At 38.1% G+C, this 18,409-nt stretch overlaps 2 protein-coding genes and 1 long non-coding RNA gene across 3 annotated transcripts; all 3 read right to left on the reverse strand.

Annotated features, from left to right (window-relative positions):
- Positions 1-978: 978 nt before the first annotated feature.
- LOC130709965 (uncharacterized) lies at positions 979-2,809 on the reverse strand. The gene is made up of 2 exons (XR_009010243.1): positions 2,556-2,809; positions 979-1,256 (listed from the first exon to the last, which is right to left on the reverse strand). It is a non-coding gene; the product is annotated as an uncharacterized LOC130709965 (long non-coding RNA).
- Positions 2,810-10,520: 7,711 nt separating this feature from the next.
- Positions 10,521-13,897, reverse strand: LOC130711240 (cytochrome P450 736A117-like). Its single transcript, XM_057560771.1, has 2 exons — positions 12,938-13,897; positions 10,521-11,457 (listed from the first exon to the last, which is right to left on the reverse strand). Exons 1-2 carry the CDS (start codon positions 13,838-13,840, stop codon positions 10,843-10,845), a joined length of 1,518 nt encoding a protein of 505 aa, XP_057416754.1. The 5' UTR covers positions 13,841-13,897; the 3' UTR covers positions 10,521-10,842.
- Positions 13,898-15,046: 1,149 nt separating this feature from the next.
- On the reverse strand, positions 15,047-18,158 carry LOC130716134 (RHOMBOID-like protein 10, chloroplastic). Its single transcript, XM_057566332.1, has 6 exons — positions 16,746-18,158; positions 16,485-16,539; positions 16,320-16,400; positions 16,139-16,235; positions 15,989-16,056; positions 15,047-15,801 (listed from the first exon to the last, which is right to left on the reverse strand). The coding sequence occupies exons 1-6, from the start codon at positions 16,925-16,927 to the stop codon at positions 15,562-15,564; spliced, it is 723 nt and encodes a 240-aa protein (XP_057422315.1). The 5' UTR covers positions 16,928-18,158; the 3' UTR covers positions 15,047-15,561.
- Positions 18,159-18,409: the final 251 nt, after the last annotated feature.

Consider the following 18,409-nt stretch of genomic DNA (forward strand, 5'->3'; position numbering starts at 1 on the left):
ACATCAGTACGTAAGGAGCGTGCAGCCGCCGTCCTACGAAAGAAAGAAGAAGCACGTAAAAGGCGTGATGAGGCAACCCGTAAAAGGCGTGCAGGTAGTGCAACGACTGCTGCCAGTGCAGTACAGGAGCTTGAACTTGAACAAGTACATGAGCCTGAACCTGAACAAGTATAGGAGCCTAATGATGATATGGTTGATGCAGAACAGGGTTCTGGTGAAGGAGAGGAGGAGAGTTCTGGTGAAGAAGAGGAGGAGGGTTCTACTAAGGAGGAGGAGGAGGAGGAGGAGGAGGAGGAGGAAGAGGAGGAGGAAGAGGAGGAGGAGGGGGATGCACAAGCGGATCAAGGTGAGGAAGATGATGATGATGACATATTCTTTCCTGGGGGGCCTTATGACTATACCTCGCTGAAGAGCTTCAAGCAACATATATCACTGGAGGTGTGGAAGCATTACAAGAAACCTGCTGAAGTGCTTGATAGGGGTGTCTTGAAAACCTACCACCATGGGAATGCTATGCTTGGGAATGATAAGGAGAAGCATAAGGATGTGAAAAAATGTTTTTCGACTTATGTAAAGGGAAGGGTTGAGGCTGCTGGTCTATTTCCTTTGTTGACATGAAACCTTCCCTCTGTTGACAGGAAAATTCTTCACTCTCCCGGTCCTGACTCGTGAGGATGTAGCCAGTGCATTGCATAAACCGCTCGGTGTTACACAAGCAACTGCTGAAGAGGAGATCCGGAAGTCCTTAGGACCTTATGCTCGTTATACATGGTTGTTGAAGGTGGCTGAGGACATGGCTAAGGAAGGGAAAACCAAGAAAGTTGTAACACCCCAATTCTAAACGGTATATGTATTGCGAATATCAGAGTGATAAAAAAAAATTTAACACTCATGAGGCATTACATAATCACTTAAAACATTAACATAATGCTCTTGTAACAGATACATAGCACATAAACTTTGAGATGAACTCATAAATAAACTTAAATGCTCTTGTGACAGTTAATTAGTCTTTGAACTAGTTCACTTTGACAAATAGTTATGCAGCGAATCCAATGTCTTTAAAACTTAAAGAAAACATAGTATCTTGCCCACAACTTAAAACAGAAACAACTTCTCAAATAACAACTTAATTCAAATTATAACAGAAAGGAAAACAAGCGTCCATTTCCCCCCCCCCCCCCCCCCCGAGTGCTACGTATCGGAGCAAGGACTTCATCTCGAACTAAAAGTTATAGACTACTCCTCCTAGTTACCTGCACGTTACCGACAAGGGTAACATTCAAACAGAAGGGGTGAGATATCGAGTAACATAAATAGGAGAATGAAAATTAATATGCTAGATTAAGGCCACACCATTTCCTTTTACATTTACATAGCTCAGTTACTAAAAACAGTCACAAATAACATCATCAACTCGGATACAATTCGAACACAACAATGACTATGCATATGTATGTGGTACCAACAGGGCTTCAGCCCTCATCACTAATTGCCAATTATTGGAGGCACAAGGCATAAGCCTTCATCACAAATCGCCAATACAGGCCATCACAGAGTATGCAGATGCTATGCGACTCAAAAAGACGTATACATCTCATAATCATCACTTCAACATGAGGCATTGCGCCTATATCACTACATCACTAACATCGCTTAAAACAACACAATTCAGCACACATGCATTTTTATCAACTATACAATTACCCTGACATCTTAGGCAATTTTGGCACCAAATCAATGAAACAACTCACTTAAGCATGCAATCATGGAAGAAGCTATCACATATGGTAAATAAATTATTGATTTCATGTTAAAGGTGTTCAGCCACATGCATCATCCTCATAGCTATTACATGACACATAAAGACATTAACTTTCATACAACATGTAAGCTAAATCTAATTATATTTTCAAAACAATCAGAATTTCCGTAATCTGGAAAAACAGCAGGAACACCAGCCACTAAAAGCGGTCTCCTGAATTCGTTACTGAACCAAAAATCATGTATTTTATATGTCTAGAAAGCTAACTTAAAGTCCTACAATTTCTTAGTTGATCACATCTTCATTTGAGCACTTTAACTGGGCGAAAACAGGTCTCGAAGTGTACTGTCCAGCCCAGGAAATTTTGGACAGCAGCACAGCATCATCAAATCCGTGCATAAATCATATAGTACCTAGCCATTTAGCAAAGTTTCCTAAGAATCATTGCATACATTCATAGCATCACAGAATCCATGTATCATGAATCCCATCAATCAGACCACAGGTACAGCAATTGTAAATTCAAAACAGAAACCCAAAACAGAAATTCAAAACAGAAAATCATGGCAAACCAGAAATTAAAACCAGAAATTCAGTCCAGGATTTCAATCCAGAATCCGTGAACCCCAACTCCATATTTTTCCTCCCCCATTCAATCACCCAGAATCCCCAAAATCATTGGATTCAATTTCAGATTTCCAGAACATCATTAACAGCAACAATTATACATCCCCAAATCCCACATATCATTCACCATAATCCCATTAGAAACTCAAAACCTCACCCTTACCTTTGGATTGAGTGCAGCTCCGAGTTCCCTGATCAAAATCTTTGAAACGGAACCGTTCTCCCTCCCTTTCTGAAGTTTCACGCACGCACTACTCTTTCTCTCCTTCTCCTCCTGCTACCTCTCACACGGTTCTCTCTTTTTCTTTTTAAACCCTTCTTTTTTTCTTTTTTTTCTTTTTAAAACTCATGTCTACCCTTTTTCCACCTTAACCCTATTTTCAGTATATTATAATTCCATTATTACTATTACCATCACAAAACTAAACCCTCTTAATTAATTACATACTACTAAAATTAATACTATTCTAATATTAATTTCTCCTAACTAAAATTAATAATTTACCCGATTATTAATTAATCGAATGCAGGTGTTACAAAAGCTGCTAGAGCCTTCTTGCTGCGTTTGGTGGGATGACGATCTTCTGTGGGAAGACAAACAACAAGGTGGATGTTGCATATTTGGGGATGTTCATGGACTTGGAAAAGGTTGGGGAGTATGCATGGGGCGCCATGGCATTGGCTTCGCTTTATGACCAGCTGAAGGACGCCACCAAGGTCTGCACCACTAGTCTTGGAGGATACTTAAATCTGTTTCAGGTATGATTCTACAACTCTTATTTTAGTTAAATTGTAATTAACGTAATTTAAGGTATCACATTTTGATGTATGATTATTTGATTACAGGCATGGATATTTGAGCACTTCCCTGCTTCATTATTTGATAGAAACCTGAACAGGAAATACAGTGAGAAAGACCCGCGAGCTTGCAAATGGGTCACGAAGAGGGGGACTGTGGACCTGCATGCGAAGAGGCTAATCCTAGATGACCTTAGGGATAACAATGTTATATGGACTCCATATGACGGGCATAGAGTGGATTGGCCCTTTCAGCTTGAGTGTCTTTACAGTGGGTGGATTCGGCATTCAGGCATCATCCGGCCATATCTGCCAGAGCGTGTGTTGAGGTAGTTCCATATGCTCCAGGATCAACCCAATTTACCACCGGCAAATATTCCCCCTGTTGAGGATATTGATGAGAGGTTTGAGAACATGGCTCATTGCGTGGCTACGCAACATACTGACACTCCAACGACAACGCCTCGCTACTTTGAGTGGTACAAGTCAATCTCACACCTCTTTGTGGTCCCTCCTGAAACAAGAGGTCCTGTGGCAGTAACTCTTGTGGTAAGGATCAATAATTTAATGACTAGTTTGATTTTGTTTATGTTACAATTTATGATTATGTTTCATTGTTTCTTGTAGGATGTTCTCGAACAATTACGGGAGTTGAGTGATATCACAATTGACCCCAGTGAGACCCCTCAGCAGATCCTCGAGGCAAACTAGCGTATGCGGGATATCATGATGCAGCACTTGGAGTATGGAGGTGATGATGATGACAGTGGCAGTGGAAATGGAGTTGCACCTCATGGTGGTGGTGGCCCTGACAGAAAGAAGAAAGCAAAAGCATCTACCTCGAAGACTAGTTCGGTCTAGTGTTTTATGATTAATTTATGGATGATTGTATTGAAGACAAATTACTTTTCACGTAGGATTGATTTATGTTGACATGTTATGTTATGTTGTGATGTGATTAATTTAGTCTCCAATTGTTGTGTTTTGTACCATTTACCTGCTATGTTTCTTATCATGTTTCTATTTTTGTACCATTTACTGTTTTAATGTTTCTGTTTTGCCTGAAACGTTTATGTTGCAGAGTTCACTTGTTCACGCACTCTTAGGGTGCGTGACCATCGCACCATGTAGGTGTTCTCGTGACGCACGCTCAAAGTGTGACATAAGAATCGCAAACTCAGGGTGCGTCAAAGTCGTACCATGACGATGCGTCACAGACACTCCATGAGAGTGCGTTATGTTACAAAATGTATGTTCTAATAGTAACTTTAAGGCCAGGATCCATGTACATTTCAGAAGTTCTAAATTAATCGCACTCTTAGGGTGCGTCCTAGACGCTTCTCCAGGGTGCGTCTATGACGCACCCTGGAGAAACGTCTAGGACCTGGAGAAACGTCTAGGACGCACCCTGAGAGTTCGATTTGAAACTCGAAACCATAAACAGATCTGTAACAAAAACATGATGAACAGAAACATATCCAAGAAAAGGTCTTTATTCATAATTTTTTGATGATACATTACAAAATTTTCGAACATACAAGTACAATGACCCCTAGACCCTAAGTCCTAACCCTAGTACTTGACATATACAAGTACAATTGAAGGTATGAAAAACGATAGAAAGGGGGGTTTGAATAGCGTTTTCAAATAAAAACTTTTCCCACTTGAGATTTTAACAAATCTTTCAAACAAGGAATGCAAAGTGCTAAGATAAGAGTTGAGGAAAGCACACAAGGAGTTTATCCTGGTTCACTTGATAAATTTCTCAAGCTAATCCAGTCCACCTGTTAAGGTGATTTCTTCCTTCTTAGAATGAAGGCAATCCACTATTCAGAGTTTGTTACAACTGCACTAGCAACCTGCTCAGTGACTAACAATACAATGAACTAGTAAACACTAAGATTCACTCTCTTAGTCTTCTCAAGGATCTGACCAACCTTGGTCCCTTAAGGAAAAACAAACTAACTGTTTGAATGTTTGGGTTTACAATGAAATGCTTCTCAGAAAGCTAAGGTAAACATAATGATATCAGTTTGAAGAAAGATTGCTAAGAGAATATAAAATATTGCTTGAGCTTGAACAAAGTTTCTTAGGCGGCATCTTTCATCTTTAACCTCTTTATATACTCCAAGGATTAAGGTTGTATCCGTAGCATGGATTGCTACCGTTGGAGGGCAAATCCGTAACTTCAGATTCTGTTGTGGCTGAATATCTTAGGTAAGGTCGTCAGGATAGTACAATTGCTTTTGCACTTGGACAGCCACGTGACCTTTATCCTAGTTGACTTTTGATCAGAGCGATGCTTCATGTAGGAACTTGTGAAGCTTGGTGATCAGAGTCAGAGGGAAGCTTGGATCGTCTGACCTTCGTAACTTCTGCTTCTGGACCTCAGGGTAGAAGGTACTTGGTATTCAGAGCCAGCTTACTCTTGGACTTCAGAGTCTTCACTTCTCAGCTTCTGGACCTTCAGAACTTCTGATCCTTCAGAGCCTCTGGACCTTCAGAGCTTCTGGACCTTCATAACTTCTGGTCTTCAGAACTTCAAGTGATCTGAATCCATATCAGAGCTTGTAAACTTCAGAACTTCTGAAGCATATACTACTGTTCAAAAGAACATAGTGATTGCAAAAGCGTTGCATAGGTTACTCTTTGGGCACAACGCTTCTGATAAGTGTGAGTATTGACCAGAGTCAGAGCCTGTCACATAAACACTCAGAAAACAACGTTAGAGTATCATAATTGTTCATACACAATAGTTAACATGTAATCATCAAAACATAGAGTTGTACTACATGATCAAATCTTGATCTTACAATCTCCCCCTTTTTGATGATGACAAAACCAAGTATTTTGATGAAAAATTCTTAAACAATAAACTTAATTCACTCATAGCTTAGAGAGTAGAGATAAGCTTATCCTGAGATGAATGGTTTATGTTGCTCATTTTGAATCCAAGTCACAGCTTGATTCTAAGCTTAGCTCCCCCTGAATCTAAGACTTAATGAAAGCATTAATAATATCTAGATTCTGAGCTAAATGATAAAAGAGATCAGAGTGAGAATTTATGACATAGATAGTATGTGAATTCAGAGCGCATAAATATTCAGAGTTATAGGCAAGGTAAAGGTAACAACAGAGTCAACCGATTGAGCATACGATCACTTCATAAGAAGTGAAAATGTATTCCTTGTATGTGCCCAGTGACAAATCTATGGTCATAAAGGTGGAACTCTTGAATTCTCCAAAAGAAAAAGAAATCACACTAACACAGCTTACACATCAAAAACTGGGTTGTATTGTACTCCCCATTTTTGTCATAAGCAAAAAGAATGGGGTGTGAAAAACTTAGCTTGAAGTACAAGGTAATCCCCCTTAGAGAAGGTCTAAGTTAAAAAGAAGGAGAAAATAAAAAGATTAAAGAAAAAAATAGTTAATTAATGCATATGTGGAAAATTAAATGAGAGAGTGGAACGTTTACCACAGGCCAATGAGTTAAAGGTAAGCATCGGTTTCCAATGAATAATCCTCGAGAAACTGCTTCAGCAGTAACTTCTAGAGACTGAACTGAGCTTATAAATAGCGGTTAAAGCATAACAGCCTTCACATCTCATCTTCTTCTGAAATCAACATTGCAATGGCATCCTACATAGCTGTCATCGAAGAACTAAGGAAGAAGGCCTTTGATGAAGATCTCTTCATCAATGGCCGGCATCCAGAGGATCCGAGTGTCTATAGTCTGACAAACCAACTATTAGGCATGGGCCTAAGTCCAGAAATGGACAACATCCTCAGAGGTTTCCTCGCGTTTGTGGATGAGCTTCAAGATCTTTTCCAGCGGGAGCTGGATAACGCTGCTAAGATAGAAGCGGTGGAGACTGCACTGGAGACCATGGCGGAGGGTCCTGAGAGGCAGGATGTGCGCCAGAGCTTGGTCCAATTAGAGTATAGGCAGCATTGTCTGGAGCTTAAGAAAGCAGCGATGCGTAGGCAGTGTAGATCTTTGAGGAAAAATCCTCCTTTTTGAATGTATGAATGCAAATGTATGACTGATTTTAATAAAGGAAGCTTGTTGTTTGATTAATGCATATGTGTAAAACTAAGTAACAAAGAACAAATAATTATGCAAGCACATAAGAAAGAAAATAAAATAGTATGATAAAAGGAACAGAGTTAAAGATAAGAAACGATAATAATAATAAAATCAGAAGAAAAGAGAGATCCTAAACTAAGGTTTAGTTGTCCTCTTCAGAATTTCTGCGCACATCTCTTGAAGACTCTGGAGAAGAGCTTCTTGAGAATCAAGTCTTCTTTCAATGAGGTCAAGTCTGGAGTCTGACTGAACTGGAGCAGACGGAGCTGCTTGATTAGAGTGAGGAGCTTGTGTAGAGGATGAGGCGATGTGTGTAACTTGAACAAGAGCGAGCACTTGAGCTTTAAGGGTTTCAGCCTCAGCTTGAAGTCTGGCAGCTTGTTCCAGAGCATCAAGCCTAGCTGACTCACGTAAAATCTTAAGGCATTAGGTTTATGGGTCACATCTCTTATAAATTCTTCTCCTCACTAAAACTTTACCAATGTGGGACTCCAACTCCGCACTTGAATTCTCAACAATCTCCCCCTCAAGTGTGAGTCACCTCCACATTGGCCCCCTCTGCGGAAGCATATTCACCCTTGTACCGCCGTTCGCTGTCAACGGAACTCGCCGCCTAGCCACACTGCTAGGAAGACTTCGATACAAGGTATTAGGATGCATAACTCAACCCAAAAGCTAGCTCAAGAGTTGAGCTTTACACAACCATATATAAGCACTTGATTGACCACATCTCTAGCCAATGTGAGACTCTAACACACCCCCTCACGCCTAGAGTTGGTCTTCTAGAGCGTGGAATGAAACGGGTGACCAAAATATGGGAGGTCTCCACAACAAATGGATCTAGGATAGGCTTTGATACCATATTAGGCGACCTAACTCAACCCAAAAGCTAGCTCAAGAGTTGAGCTTTGCACAACCATATATAAGCACTTGATTGGCCACATCTCTAGCCAATGTGAGACTCTAACACAAGGAGTCGTTACCATGGTCCCACGAACCATCGGCTCTGATACCACTTGTTGGGGGAGACAAGGTAGCCAATGGGCCGAGGAGCAAGACACCAAGAGATATCAACGCCACATCTTAACCCAAAACCTTAAGACATTAGGTTTATGGGTCATATCTCTTATAAAGTCTTCTCCTCACTCAAACTTAACCAATGTGAGACTCCAACTCCGCACTTGAATTCTCAACAGTGATTTATAAAATACAAAATTTAATTTGAATTTTGATTAAACCTAGTTTTGGATTTTCCTTTAATTTGGTATATTTCCATTGCTAGGAATATTAAATAACACACTACAAATAAATAGATTTTGGTCAATGAGATCTTGATGTAGGTTTAAGCTCAATAATTATCATTTGTATATTGGTTTTCAGGATGTCAAACCTGAGCAGAATCTCCTGTGACTCTGTGATTCATTTCTTTAAGTTCTATCATTGAATTTATTAATGAATTGTCCTATAATTAAGTCCTAACCATTGTGTGAAAGTGCAGCATCTCTCTGCATTCAACCATGGATCACCGATAGTGACAGTCATAAATCATAATGCAGTGGTCACCAAATTAAATCAACCGATAACTTAGTACTCCAAATCCACCGATATCATAACAATTATCATTATTTATAAAGCATGCAAGTTAGAACCGATATCACATATATTTTAGTTTATCATAAAACCAATAGTTGGGCACATTCAATTAATTAATATTGAATCAATTGTCTCGTTGCAGGTGCCGTTATCAGATAGTGATTTGAGAGTGTGATGGTGGATGGATAATTATCCCATTATGATGAGGTTTTTGGCACAATACTGTGACTAATGATAGGTTCACAATTTCATCCACACCCTATTAAGAAAAATATGAATTGAAGAAAAAGAAGATTATGACTAGTTTTAAGAACAAAATACAAACGAAATTGATAAGAATGACTTTGATTGGTTAACTATTTCCTGAAAAAAATCATCTTAGCTTTGTATTCTGTCAAAGCACAAATAGACAGGTTGATAGTCCAAATTTGCTAGTCAAAATACATTTTTTGTGGTGTACGTTAATTAACTTTTTGACAAACTAGAGAAGCATTTTCTAGACGTTTCAGTCTCCAGAAACTTTTCTAATATATAACTTTTCTTCAATTACAATGTGAGAGACACAACCTAGCCTAAATCCAATATGCCACTTATGAATGACTTGTGGCCCCTGGATCAGGGTAACAAATGTGAAGAATTTTGTTTCATCTAATTTTATTAAAATTGGATTTCAGAAGGTATGAGGAACAAAGTGGAAGGAATTGGTATTTATATGTTCACCTGTAGTTGTTGAGCTGATCTGATCTCAGGCATGGTTGAGAAGGTAAAAGCTCTGATATCATAATGGTATCTGAGAATGGGGAATGATAGAGAGAAATTGTGACAATTAGAGTTAACAAAGATGCAAACAACTAATAGAAATTATCATTATGAGAAGCTTAGCTGCCACACTTGTATATAGAAGGTGTGCTAAGTAACTAGAAGTCAGAACTAACAATAACTACTTGCAAGTACATTAACTAAATTCTAACTAAACAACTTGTAAGTTCCAGCTAACAGCTTGTAACTAATACCGATCGAGCTGCATGTCACTATCCTTCATAGTATAAATATTTAAAGTCAACTAAATATCGCTAAGTACTCCCTCCGGTCCTATTTATAAGCATGAAAGAGAAGAAAAATCTTGGTCCTTTTTATAAGAACCAAATGAAAGTTTGAATTATATTAATTATTTTTTTCCAATGATGCCCTTATTAATTCTAACTTGTAGAATGTGTCTCATTAATTATTCTCTCTTTCCCACTTTCCAACATGAATAACAAAGGGTAATTTTGGAAGTTTATTTTGATTCAAGACAAATTTAATACATTTTATCTAGTTTTACTACATTTCTTAAACTATGTGAATTTTTTTTTTGTTGCTTATAAATAGGACCGGAGGGAGTAATAAATATTTAACAAGACCTTCATTATAAGTTTTTTTCTATACAACGGAAAACTATTAATGATAAGTTAAGAGCATGTTACTACTTATTTTCCTTTTCAGTGACACTAAATTCAGATGAAGATCTTTCGTACTCATTTCGTGTCTCGTTCTTTGTTTTGTCACTGAATTGTGTCCGGTAAGCATGAGTATGACCGTTATAATAACCTTACATGTGTGTATTTTAAATGACATAGTAAAATTTTATGAAGACAAGAAATTAAATGAGACACCAAATGATTTTAGTCTTTAGATCAATGTAGACTCACTAAACACTCCATATATGTAGAACTGTATGGCATGTCATCATACATGTGTTGCATATAGTTGATTTATCTACTTTGAAATGGGGCATTCAAATATTATTTTTTTACGAAAATAATTGATAAACATACATTTTTTTTGTAACACTCTTCAAATATTACTTTGTGGAGGTTTATAATCCCATATAATGTTAGGGGTTAAAAACTATCGCAAAGTGATATGTTTGAAGGATGTCAATGAGAAATTATATGTCTATGTATCATCATCATTTCCCTTACTCATTTTACTTCTTTTTTGTGGTTGCAACTGCCATTAGGGGACTCTTTCTATGCATAGTTAACCCAACTGTTTCAGACAAGTCCAATGTTTTCTCCCCTGCAAATCCACTTGGTATTTCCCAATCAAATTGGTGAATAAGGTTAGCTAGCACAATCTCATTAGCAACCATAGCATATGCTATCCCTGGACAACCCCTCCTCCCTGCTCCAAAAGGAATCAAGTGGAAATCATTCCCTTTGACATCCACTGAGCTGTTCAAGAACCTCTCAGGTTTGAACTCTTCAGGTTCTTCCCAGTATGCAGGATCCCTTGCAATGGCCCAAGCATTGATGAATACTCGCGTGCCCGCTTTTACCTGGTAGCCCTTCAGCTGAATGTCCTGGCTGCTTTCTCGCGGAACAAGTAATGGAATTGGCGGGTGTAAGCGCAATGTTTCCTTAACCACCGCCATTAAGTATGGCATTTGATCCAAATCCTCTTCAGTTATGTGCACTCTATCACCGGCTACATTCTTCCCCTCATCTTTCAGTTTCTTCATGACAAGTGGATGCCTTAAGAGTTCTGTCATTTCCCACTCCAACAAGGTAGATATAGTGTCTGTACCTGCAGAAAACATATCCTATAACAAGTACAAATCCTTGGTCAATGGATGGTTGGGTGCAATAGTGCATGCTAAGAACTCATTAACATAATTCTCCAAGCTAAAGCTCTTAATTAAGCTCAATTTTCCTATTAACCAGCTGTGGTTTTAACTTTTGTCATTTATTTTTTTTCAAAAGCAAAAGGAATTTATTAAATCATAAATGAGTTAAAATACAAATCATCTTAAGACAAAACCTCAAAACCAGCTAAGAGAGACAAAACCCAAAAACAATCTCTCCGCCAAAATAAAACTCATTTCTGTCATGAAGAAAAACTTTAACCATTTACTTATGACTATTAAAACATAAAACCAATGACTAACACAAACCATTAGCAAAGTAAATCATCATCAAGTGAAATCACCATTTGCAGCCGTCCAATATATGTTAGAAAAAGTTAAAAGTATTTTGAAGGACTGAAATCTAGGAAATCTATTGTCAAGTAAGCAATTATTAAAAAACCTTAAGCCTTAAGCTATTGGGTATGGATAACCTTCATGGTTTTATATTATATTCTAACACTCTCTCTTATATAAGAGTTTTTTGGGTTTGAAGCGTGAATAAATGCAAAAATTTATCTACTATATGCTTTGATTTCACTTTGTTAATTAAAAAGTGAAGGGAACAAGAATCAAACTACCGCTAGGTCATAGTGACTCTAAACTCAAGGATGATTGATATTGCTAGATTTGTTACCCGTGACTCGTGGGGCTGAAATAGACATATCACTTTGATTTATAAGTGGGTTCTTTTTTTATGCTTTTAATTTCTTCACTCATTTACCAGTATAGTAGGGGTTGAATTAGGAATTGGCCATGCTGGGTCTAGAGTGGCTACTGCCAGCTAGTATATATACCATGGCCCATGGGGCTTCTGAATGCCTCTAAATTCTAATTCCATTAGCTTGTCTCATATCTATTTGTATCTATCTTTTAGTTTCTCTTGTGTTGGGGCACTTGTGTTGGGGCACTCATTGTATTCCTTATTAATTTATTTAGTTTATTAAAAAAATAACTTATTATTCTAAAAATTTAAGTTGTTGGAGTAAAAACTACATTAATAATTTTATATTATATTCTTACACATCTATCTTGTAGTGATGTCGTTAAAAATTAAATTTGTAATGAGTTAATACATGGAGATATAGTTTAAAAAAATAAAATAATACATGGAGATGCTGAATTTATCCTAGAAATTGCCACACATGAATTTGCATTCCATATAATTAAAAAATTCATAAATTCACCGCAATGTTGTTCAATAAAATCAAACGATTCAAAAGAAGATTATTTTCGTACAATTTGATTAAATATAGGAAGTGACGAATTGATTAATATTCTTTGATCTGAATGCACGGAGCACAAATACACCAGACACACACACACATGCAAAGGTATAATTTTTCACCATAATTTTTTATATAAGCACATGCAAAGGTATCATAGAAGTTATGCTTACCAATATCAAAGCCTTGATGACAGTTCTGTCAATAGAAAATCCAAGAGCGTTTGTCCTTTGGATCCAAAGCAAAACGTCAACAAAATCACTTTGGCCTTCACTATCTGAACGAACATCCTTCTTATTGCTGGCTCCTTTCTCCCGATTGATGTGTTCTTCAACCACTTCCTCCAAAAGATCATCAAACTCTTTCGCCACTCTGTTTGCTTTTGCATATACACCAGAAATCCATGTCAACCAGCCAAGCCAAGGCACATAATCCCCAACAATAAACGAACCAAGCAGCTCAGTGAACTCCTCCAGCAACTTCTTGAACCCCTTCCCACTTTCTCCACCATACTTTCTTCCCAACGCCACCCTGCAAACTATATCATTGATCGTCCTAGCGATTAGTCCACTTAAATTCACCGGTGAGGCCGAGGAGCAAGAGTTTCTTATTTTCTCCATCATCAACATGATCTCCTCTTCTCTCACACAGCGAAGAGATCGAACCCTCTTCACACTGAGAAGGTGCAAGACGGAGATGCTCCTTATCTGCCTCCAGTATTCTCCATAAGGAGCTGTGGAAACATCTTTGGAATCATACAAGAGTATGTCGTACAACTTCCCGTGTGGTCTGTTCGCGAAGACGCGGTCGTGCGTTTTCATTATCTCGCACGCGGCTTCCGCGGATGAGATCACGAGAACCGGCACGCTTCCTAGGTGGAGCAGCATCACAGGGCCATGCTTTCTTGCTAAAGATTGGAGTGTGCGGTGAGGGAATAGGCCGAGTTGGTGGAGGTTTCCTATTACTGGGAGCTTTGGAGGAGAAGGGGGTGAGGTTTTGCGTTTTGTGGAGTTGGAATACCATTTGATAGTTTGCAGAAACAAGATGAGGAAGATGGGTAAGAGTATGAGTAGCATTGTAATGTCCTGAGAGGTGGTCTTTCATGTGCTGTCTATATATTGAAGAATTGAATTTGTATTGTTTTTTATTTCATTATAAAAAAAAAATTGTGGCAAGTCTGGGCAAATTTTAATGGGGAAGGGGACCATCTCCACCACTCACCCACAATAAAGAGTAATTAAAAATAAACACATAATAACTCAATTGTCTCACATTATCAAAAAAAAATAACTCAATTGTCTCTCCACATGTAGCTAAGTAAAGCAGAAGTTGCTTTCATTGCTTACAAAAAAAAAAATTAACCTCTCCACATTCCAATTTTCAACTTTTCAAACCCACAAAACGGCTATTATCCACATTCCAATTTCCAATATCCGCAATTTCCAATTTTCCATATCCACATAAATTGTAATTGCTAATGCTATCCACATAACCACATTAACTTATGATTGCTATCCACATAACCACATTAATTTTCCATATCCATATGAGCCTATAAGTGTTATCCACATAACCACATTAACTTCTGCCTCACTCACGCCACGCCCTCATAAGCTCCATGTCTCTCACTCTTTCACTCTCTCACAACTCACAAGTTCATCTCCAATTCTCAAAAAAAAAAAAACACCCTCACAAGCTCTCTGTCTCACTCAAATTCATGCTTCTCACTAACTCCCCACTACACCAAAAAATAGCTTTTACAGCGGGTTTTTTTGGCCTTTTACAGCGGTTTTCAGCGGTCCAGAACCGCTGTAGATCTTGCCGCTGTAAAAGCCTTAACAGCGGTTATAACCGCTGTAAAAGATGCATTATTTACAGCGGTTGATTTAATAAAACCGCTGTAAATACAGACCTACAACAGATGTTCTCTAGAATAACCGCTGTACTTGAGTCTTCTTTTACAGCGGTTTCAGCCGGTAACCGCTGTATTTGATAATATATATTACAGCGGTTTGGAACCGCTGTAATTTGTTTTTTTTTTTGTTGAATTAATTACCACACCTGTTCAGCCAAAAGATCAACATTTCTTTTTTTTTTTCTCAAAAGAAGATATATTGATCATAATTTAACCGAAAGGGTACACATTTCAAAAGCTATGAAAGCTGGCTGCAAAATCAATACACATCACCAAACTAAGACAAGGTATAACACAGTAACATAAGTTAAAACAAGGTATAGCATATAAGCACAGTAACATCTCATGTAAACAGAACCTCTGTTCTTAAAGCAAGCATATGGACAGTAATTTCATGACAGCAAAAAAAAAACTCCCATAAATGAGTTTCTGCAATAGAAATGTGCCTTGAGTCTCCAAATCATAAGGACCCTCTCCCCATTTGAGTCTTCCAAATCAAAAAGATCAACATTTTCTAAACACAGGATATCAACTCAGCCATAAAATAAACATTTTCTGAACTTCAGCATATCAAAACCAATATATCTAAATATCAAAAGCTTCATAAATTCGAAGCAATTTCTAAAGTGCATAATATTTCAACCACGTCCTTAACTTCATCTACCACCATCTCATAGATAACTATCCAATAGATTAAATACTAAAAACAATTGTAAAAAACATAAGCAGCCCACTCATCTTTAACTTCACGCAATTGCTCTTCATTGTAGGAAACGAACTGACAATCTTTAAAATACTACTAAACAACATAAAATAGAGTTAAGTTACAATTAGAATTCAGTCTGACAGAGCATCTTAAAAAAGTGACTGAGAAAGCAAATCCTAGCCGATAAGTGATAAGGGATAACTCGATCTAAGGGGCTCTGAAGAAATGACACCATTCAACAGAGCACTGGCTAAATCTCCTAGTTTGGACACTAGAAAGCTTTCGGCGCTACTAACACAGGCAACAAAGACACTTACCATATTGAGGACAATTACACGTGCTATGTGCTGCAAGTCTTCTTTGCCACCTCCTACAATGTCTCTGTGCCTTAAGACAAACACTGCAACCGATCCAACCTGAACATAGATATAGTGGGAAAGGAACATCAACAATCTGAACAGCCTAATTTCAGAAAAAAAAAACTACCAAATTTCAAATTGGATCACCTAACTTCTGAAGTATGAACAATCAGGGGAAAATAAACATGCCCACAAGGCAGATGATAAATCGAATTTTTGATAAATAAAATATTATATTACTTACAAGTCCAAAAATTACTCCTGATGCACCTACTGCGGGCATTTTGCAGAACCAATAACTCATAGCTGAACCTGATTTTCTAGAAATTATATAATCAGAATACTTGGAGGTAAGCAATTTCACAGCTATTGTAGGGAGAATATAAGCGGTTACTTGCAATTGCTGATATAAAGTAAACTGCTAGGAATCTTCGAGGACCGCTAAATCTCTCCACAGTTGGACCGACTGAATTTAAGGAAAAACAGTTTATCTGCAGAGAATGAGTTATAATTTTAATACCTAAATAAACTATGCATAACAGAACAAAGTTCAAAAAATTCATTTCAAACCCAACCATAAGGTGCCCAATGTTTGCATGAAAAAAGGATGATGTGGCAAGTCTCCAAATTTGTCCCTTGTCAATGAGGCTGTTTACCTAGCAATATACAGAGCTCACATGTAAAGACTCCACAGCATTTAGGAGTTAGGGCATGTGTTCAGAATCTTAATTGAACCTTACCTTCGCTCCCCATAATAAAAGCTTGCCTTGGGTTGCAAGCTGTGCAATGAAAAACCTGTGCAGATAATCAGTAAGTAATAGCTAATAAGGCATCTCAGTGGTATGTAAAATTGCATAAAAAGTAACATCAGCTAATAAAATTAGAAACAGCAAAATGACAGGACACGCCATTAGAACTCACAGGGCAACATCAATAGTGGTTATGCATAATATGAAGTCATAAACTTAAACCAGCAATCAAGGGAATGTGCTAATACTCACAAAACATTAGCAGCAAGGAGAATATTTGTCCACTTCCTTCCGTTAAATGGATTTTTTCCAGACATCTTGGAGTCGGACATGACAGCATTTCCAAAGTGGCCTCCATGTCCTCCCCCGTTAGAAGAAATGTGAATAAGGGTATTGGCAGAAACGCAAGGACAGAAATAAAAGGTGGAACCCATATTAAACCATGGTAATATGTTATGAAAAATGCAACACTAAACGCTATCATCATGCTTGAGATGGAGATGATTTGTGCAATCAGTCCAAACAATAACTTGAAGGGCAGTGACTTGAAATGGTCATCCTCTGCATAACTTGAGATGAGCACAGACAAGAAAATTAGTACTCAAGAACAAGAGAATGGTCATCCTAGTACTCAAGAACAAGAGAATCTCCAATTTGGAATCTGTTCCTTTCAGCCCGTTGGGTGTAAAACTCAGTGTCATTGGGTTCATGCCAACCCAAGTGATCACCAACTTAGAATTGCATTGCAGCTTTAACAGAGGTGCTCGGAGAAGCTAAGAAAATGATGAGACAAGAACATAGGAGGAACAAAAAGGATGATGACATGTGTTTATGTTCTTTTTTTTCACCGAACAAGAATCAATGTTTACAAGAGTTAAAAGGCAAAAGAGAGGAAAACAAGGAAGAAAAAACATGACAAGAGGGGACGAACAAAAGGTATGTAGGGGGAAAAGACATGTCAAGCTCCATACATACCATCCTCCTCTCCTTCTCAAGTCCCACACTGCTTCAAAATTTTTTTCATTGAAAACTTCCAAAAATTCAGGGGTGACTAAGCAGGGGTAAGTCACCCCTGTGCCTACGCCACTGGATTTATCAAAAGCTAGGAAACTGAAACATGATCTTCAAGCTAATGCTGAAGAATTCAGGGAAATGGACATGGTGGAGAGATGTTTGTGCGATTAGTTGGCCTCCTTGGAAGAAAAAAAGAGGGAGCTTGAAGAGAAAATCAATGCAGTGAAATCTGAGATTGCAGATTTTACATCACAGAAAGACATGGTTGCTAAGAGAAAGATAGAACTGTTTAACAAAGGAATTGTGATGAAAGATGAAAGGGATGATTTGGGGAACCAAGTGCCAGGGTTGAAAGCTGAGCAGGAATGGGCAAAGACTATCCAAGCTAATATTGAAGAAGAATGGTCTAAGCTTGGAGAAAAACTCATTGGAAGTGCTGGTTTTGAAGAGTGGGTCTAATTAAGTACCTTTGCAATATTCCAGACTCATTTTAACCAAATATGCAATGGTTATCATAAATTGTGACAACTATATTTTCTAATTCCAAACTGACATGAAACTTTCTGACATGATCAAGCTATCTGTACAGGAAGAAAATTTTCTAATTCCAAACACACTCAAACCCTAGGTTGCATTTACAAAATTGAAGAAAATCATACCTTATGAGGAAGAAGAAAATTGCTTGATCGAGGAGAGGAACAATGGTGCGCTTTTGAACTCTGAGGACAGGGCAACGAACCGTGCACGAAGGGACACAACACAAGAGCGGCAACGGCGCAGCAGGGACGGAGGCGGCGGCAAGGACGGTGGAGGCACAAGGTGCAGGAAGCTTTTGAGAGATGGAACAGACGTTAAGATGGCAAGAACCGTGCACAAAGGAACACAAAACAAGAGCGGGAAGG

This window comes from Lotus japonicus, chromosome 4 (genome assembly GCF_012489685.1).
Source record: "Lotus japonicus ecotype B-129 chromosome 4, LjGifu_v1.2".
NCBI lineage: Eukaryota > Viridiplantae > Streptophyta > Magnoliopsida > Fabales > Fabaceae > Lotus > Lotus japonicus.

Excerpts from the sequence above, each read along its gene's own strand:
- LOC130711240 (XM_057560771.1), bottom strand. The coding sequence starts at position 13,840 with ATGCTACTCATACTCTTACCCATCTTCCTCATCTTGTTTCTGCAAACT. Across the intron at positions 11,458-12,937 it reads TCATCAAGGCTTTGATATTG|GATATGTTTTCTGCAGGTAC; the intron begins GTAAGCATAACT and ends TACTTGTTATAG.
- LOC130716134 (XM_057566332.1), bottom strand. The coding sequence starts at position 16,927 with ATGGGTTCCACCTTTTATTTCTGTCCTTGCGTTTCTGCCAATACCCTT. Across the intron at positions 16,401-16,484 it reads TTTTATTATGGGGAGCGAAG|GTAAACAGCCTCATTGACAA; the intron begins GTAAGGTTCAAT and ends GTATATTGCTAG. Across the intron at positions 16,057-16,138 it reads CTTTATATCAGCAATTGCAA|GTTCAGCTATGAGTTATTGG; the intron begins GTAACCGCTTAT and ends CTAGAAAATCAG.